This window comes from Etheostoma spectabile, chromosome 4 (assembly GCF_008692095.1).
Source record: "Etheostoma spectabile isolate EspeVRDwgs_2016 chromosome 4, UIUC_Espe_1.0, whole genome shotgun sequence".
NCBI lineage: Eukaryota > Metazoa > Chordata > Actinopteri > Perciformes > Percidae > Etheostoma > Etheostoma spectabile.
This window is the reverse complement of record NC_045736.1, coordinates 33042113-33048178: the sequence shown is the minus strand read 5'-3', so window position 1 is coordinate 33048178 and position 6066 is coordinate 33042113. Positions and strand designations below refer to the sequence as shown.

The 6066-nt window shown below is 44.5% G+C and overlaps 1 protein-coding gene across 1 annotated transcript in view; it reads left to right on the top strand.

The window, feature by feature from the left end:
- podxl2 (podocalyxin-like 2) overlaps positions 1–6066 on the top strand; it is a 16415-nt gene that overhangs the window by 3171 nt on the left and 7178 nt on the right. The window contains exons 2-3 of the mRNA XM_032514721.1: positions 3182–3525; positions 5262–5610. Of these exons, the coding sequence (XP_032370612.1) occupies positions 3182–3525; positions 5262–5610 (693 nt within the window). The remainder of the gene's footprint in view (positions 1–3181; positions 3526–5261; positions 5611–6066) is intronic.

Genomic DNA, 6066 nt, shown 5'->3' with positions numbered 1-6066 from the left:
AGCCCAGGACCTCCACATCCAGCATCTTCACCTCCGAGATCATCTGACACCACCCCCCCCCGGGCCGCTGCTGCAACAATCGGTTTGCATAACCAAAGAACGTCTGTCAGAAACCGTCTCAGGGAAGCTCATCTGCATGCTCATCGTCCTCATCGGGGTCTCGACCTGACTGCAGTTGGTCGTAATGCTCTCAGTCAATGGTGCCTGGCACTGTGGAGAGGTCTTCTCTTCACAGATCAATCCCATGTGTGGGTGAGCAGTTTGCTGATGTTATGGAGTGGATGGAGTGGGGGGGGGGGGTTATGGTATGGCCAGGCGTATGTTATGGACAACAAACACAGCTGCATTTTACTGAAGGCATTAGGAATGCACAGAGATACCGTGACGAGATCCTGAGGCCCGTTGTTGTGCCATTCATCCACAACCATCACCTCATGTTGCAAAGATCTGTTCAATTCAGTTTTATTTATAGTATTAATTCATCAACAAGACACTTTACAGAGAGAGTAGGTCTAGACCACAACCTTTAATTAACAAACACCCAACAATTCCAGTAATTCGCCCAAGAGTAAGCATTTAGTGCGACAGCGGCGAGGAAAAACTTCCTATTCCTATTCCTGAAACAGCCCAGGTCCTGCATGGACGGCATACTCACTGCTGGGGATGCTCTGCATCGGTGTACACAGCAGAGTGTTCCACGTCCTGCCAATATCCAGCAGATTTACCAGATTTATTTTTGATTTTTTTACTGACTGGTTTTCGGACCCCCTGATCAGTGTATTTTACACGCTAGCTGTCAGTATTACAGATTGGACCTTTAAGACTGAATGGTTTTTCTTCTGTTTTCCAAGCAGAAGTAAAGTTTCACCTCAGAGGGCGTTGGTGTCGAGCACCACAAGGTTAACCCTTTCAGCTGCGTGCTGTCCGTTCCCAGCTGCCATCAGGGAAGGTTGTTTCTCTTTCTGCCCCTGTAATCTCGGTTCGCTGTGGTTTGATGAACTTTGGAGGGCATCTCCCCTCCAGCACCTGCTCATAGTGGCTCCTCCGCATGGAGGTTATCTGGGTGAAGCTGATAACTCAGCTGTTCGGTCCCTCCCGCTGCATGGACTGTGGAAGATGTCTCTGAAGTAATTAAGCTGCAAAGTTGCTTCTGCAGACGAAACATTTCAAGGTGACTGTGTGATGGTGAAACTAGGGTGAGCAGAGAGAAAGAGAGATGTGGGTTTATGTGTGGGTCAGGGTGAGGGGCTCTATGTTGGCTGCAATACAGACAGAACTTTGAATACATTTATAGTTGGCTTATTGTTTATGTGATATGTTGATAGTTAGCTAAGGGTTTGAGTATGAGTTTAGCTTCCCTGAAAGCGACAAAAGCTCCCAGGAAGCCTCATTTGAGAAATCTAGAGGGGGGGCTGTAAAATATTGTTATGTTTGTTGCCACTGTTTTTGTTTCTGAATACATTCATATTGTGATGAGAGCAGTGGGAGTTGAAAGATGTTAAATCGCTTTGTAGAGCTGCACAGTAATATGATACATCTGTGTGTTGTATTATAAAGTCATTTTATCCATTGGACATACAGGAATATAGAGTTGTACTGTGGCATTTACAACCACTGCATAAGTTATACTGTACGCTCTTCCAAAATACATCTCTGTGATACATGGAACAATAATGCTGCATCAGGAAGGGGAAAGCTACATCAGCACAAACACAGCACAGGTTTAAACCCTCTCTTTATGGCTATAATCATATTCATCTTCTTCCTCCTCACCCTTCAGCCAAATATTCAAAGATCAATGAGAGATCAGTTATTAGAAACAACTTGGTTATGGTGTTGCCTGGCTCATTGTCTATGATTCTACACACACACACACACACACACACACACACACGCTCTGGAATCAGATTATCTTGACTCTATTTTTCATCCTCTCTGTGTTTTCGTGGTCCTTGGATATTTGGAAATGCGAACACAGACTTTATTACCGTGCAGTTACATCAGCACCGTGCTGACTTCAGGGCTTTGGAAAGGAGAGATAAATTGGAACAACCACAGCACTTCTCCAATTCTTTGCTCCGTCCCTCCATCCTTTCACTGTTTCCTCCATCTCTTCATCTTAGGCCAGTCATCCACAGAGAGCAGCGGTGCACACGGGACATTTTATCAGCCACTGGTTCTTTATGCTAAGCACTTTTCAAAGGTGAACAACATATTCTCAGATTAGCCAAGAAGGAAAATGAGGAAATGGTGGATCGGAGGGGTTGGAGGGGTTTCAGGGGCTTTGTGGTGATGGAAAGAGAGCTTAACATGTCGGAGACGTGTAGGCTCATCAGAGACGTGTCAGCCTCATGGGTCAGACGGCCATCTGTGGTCCCAGACAGAGAGCACTGTGGGATACATGAGGGAGACTGTGGGGACGGGGATTAGTGATGGGTGGATGGACACATAGATGGATGAGTGAGTGTTTACTGTCATTGATGGATATGTTAACAACTAAATGGGAGACAAATGTTTGTAATTTATAGAAATAAATGGAACACCTGACAATAAACTCCTAAGTAGCAGTAATGGTATAAATTATATAAATTCCAAACATCTGATAAATTCTGGAGGCTACCGTCTCTGCTCTGGGACACATTTCAAGACTTACTGTTGCTAACATCTGTCTGGTTGTTAGGTGTCTTGGTCCTGGTCTTACTGCAGACTGATGGGGGTCTCTCTGCCATATGGAGCCGGTCTCTTTAAGTGTTTTCACCAATAGATTCAAGGAGGTTGTTGATGCTTTGACTGAGCTAGTTGCCCCTGTGTGATTAAGGATATGATGAGTCTTAAAGTCTGAGATGTGTTCTCTGTAAATATGTTGTATGTCTGAAACGTTGAATAACCTGCTGCTGCCTGTCTTGGCCAGGACAGGATGTCCCATCATTAACTGACGGTGTAGTTTTGGCACCAAAAGAAGAAGAATCAATACATTTAAACTTCCTTTTATTGGACATTCCCACAGTGTTGCATGACAGGGGAGAATACTTTATGAACTTGGATGTTGAGTTAGTTTTCCAGTCCTGACAATCTAATTTCTTCTGGGATCAATAAAATGTCATTTCAGACTAAACACTGACGTATGTAGTTATGTAATAAGACATGTCCCCTTCTTCAGTGAGTTCTCTGTTTCCCATAGCTCTCCTGGCCAGCTGTGATGCCTTCAGATTGGGGTCGTCCCAGCGTGTCATCCCCCTCAATCCTTCGGCGGCCCGTCTATACCAGGATGAAGGCCCAGCCCAGCCACACTTCATCCGGGAATTAGTCAGAACCAAACGCCACTCAGTCCACGAGTTAGTGCGAGCGCAGCCTCATTTGGTCCATGACATGGGCTGGCCAGAAATACATGAAACATCCCGTTCCCAGGGCAACATGGACGGCGCTAACTCCTCTCAGTTAAACCCACTGCCGTCTGCCAGCCAGGACGTAGCCAGGACCCGCCCTGCTGTGGAGGAAAACCAGGATGTGGAAGACGAGATGGAGGTGAGGATGACTTCAAGGTGATGTGTAGTAAACTTTAAATGGTTAAACTTAAAGGTCACATATTATACAACATACATGTGTGTCCCCCTAAAGACACCAAAACTATATTGAATAAATCTTGAATTTCAGATTTTTTTAAGTGGGGTTGTTTGAGCTACTTCTCCATCATCAGTGTATTACCTACATTAGATGGTAGATTAGAGCAATGTCCTGCTGTGGACGGAGGGCAGCAGCTAAACACATTTTAGATACCTATAAAAATCTATATCAGTTTAAGTGTATGTTATACTTAGAATATTTTTACAGCTTCACCTTGCTGTCAGAGAGCACTTCCGATGGGGAACTGAAGCCGTTATATCCATCCATGCTGTCTTCAAAGCCACCAGACTCCTTTGACAGAAACAGTCATTTTACCTCCCAGAACATGGTAGTTGCTGGTCTACTGCTGCCTCCATTGGTTAGTTGGTTAGTTTATAGTCTGACTTTGATTAATGCAAAATAACTGTTTAAAACACCCAAGCAACCCAATAACACAATCTAACTAACCGATCAAGGCAGTGGTAGACCAGAAACTCCTGTATTCTGCGAGGTAAAATTATTTGTTTGTTAATGGAGTCTGGTGGCTTTGACGAAAAGAGCGTTTTGACAGCAAGGCAAAATATATTAACTATACTATACACTTAAACTGATCCTTATATATATTGTTTTTGGTCTGAAATGCCTTTGATTGATAGTACAGCTGAAGACAGAAAAGGAGGGGGAGAGAGAGGGGAGTTAATGCAGCAAGAGCCAGGGTTGGAATCAAACCCGGGGCTCTGCAGTTAGGACTGAGCCTTGGAACATGGGGGGCACACTCAACCAGGTGAGCTACCAGGGCACCCCGCTATAGATTTGTTCAGGTGGGCCTTTTTTAAGGTATTTAAAATGTGTTTAGCTGCTGCCCCCCCTCCCACAGCAGTGCACTGCTTAGCTTCTGTGTCGGTACTCCTGCCTGCTTCTCCAAATTGGGCCAAGGCTGCAGCAGCCCCCCATGTGCTAGAGACCCAGATTGGCCAGACTGTTTTCAATTATTTAAATTTACTTCAGAAAAACAGGACGCTTTGGAAGTAAGTGATGTGGTAGATTAAAAGTTAATTATGTTTTAAAGGTGCCCTGCCACACAACTTTACGTTGCATTTTTAAAAATCTGTCAGGTTCATATGTGTATGTGAGTGTGTGTGTGTGTGTGTGTGTGTGTGTGTGTGTGTGTGTGTGTGTGTGGTGTTGTGTGTGTTGTGTGTTACGTGGTGAATGTGAAGATGAACTGCTACCTCCTCTGTCAGCAGCAGCTGGTCAGTCTGACATCATGCTGCCTGAGGTCATTAATATTCATGAGCTGGGTAAAGGATAGCCAGGCTCTCATTGGCTAGCTGTTAGCCAATCAGAGTCCAGCAGCTTAGCTGGTTGAATATTAATGAGAACTGGCCCAAATGGTCTTCCTGCAGGCTTTCTATAGACCTAGTAAGAGCTATTAATCAGTTACCCCTCACTTGATAACACCCCACATTTGAGCAGTTTGGAGTCTGGAGGATAAATAGTTTATAAATGATGTGAAAGACAATGTTGAACATTTCTCTTTTTAATTTTTTGTAAATGTTGTATGTAATTCTGAATCCGTTGTAATAAGATGATGATTTATTTTATAGCTCCTTGGTGATCCATCAGACCGTCTGAACAAATGTGTTTCTTATTTTCAGCGTATGGTTCATCTGGTGGTTCCTCAGGATGCAGACAGCTACAGGGGACGCCCAGACTCCAGCGACCCAGAGAAGGACCTCCTCGGGGGGCCAGGAGCTGGCGATGCCTCCCTGGAGGCCTCGGGCTTCTATGGAACGGACACGGAGGACCGAGATAGGGGGGAGGAGGGAGGAGAACACCGAGAGAGGAGAGGGGGAGAGGATGAGTGGGACAGAGACACGGGGGAGGACGGAGAGAGGAGAGAGGGAAACGCCAGAGCAGAGGAAGAGGAGAGAGGAGGAAGAGACGATGCAGATGTCCATGTAGTGGATGTCAACCACACAAGCCCAGATCTGGATGCTCTGATTGGTTAGTAGAAATGATCTTCTTTACAGAACCAAACCAATAGAGGCTGACGACTACGGCAGCACGATGTTTCGCCAAAACAATAATACATTAAATAAATGAACTCAACAAAAAAATTGACTCAACGTCTTCACTTTGAATATTATGAGTCTGGACAGACATGGATGTAAACTGCAACTTTACTTGGAGACACACAACCATGAGGCGGGTTAATTCTAGTTCTTTATTTCATTTTCATGTTCAAAGTTAAATGAGCATCTACTACTATATTAACTAAATATAATACTTTTGTAATTTTAACAAAGATATACAGTACATTAATTATTTTGTTCTGCAACTACTGCAAACTGAAGATCTCCTATGAGTCTGTGATACGAGCACACTGTCAGAACCTGTGGAAAGGGGAACAGCTGACAGAGGTGTATTTATGATTACACACACACACACACACACACACAC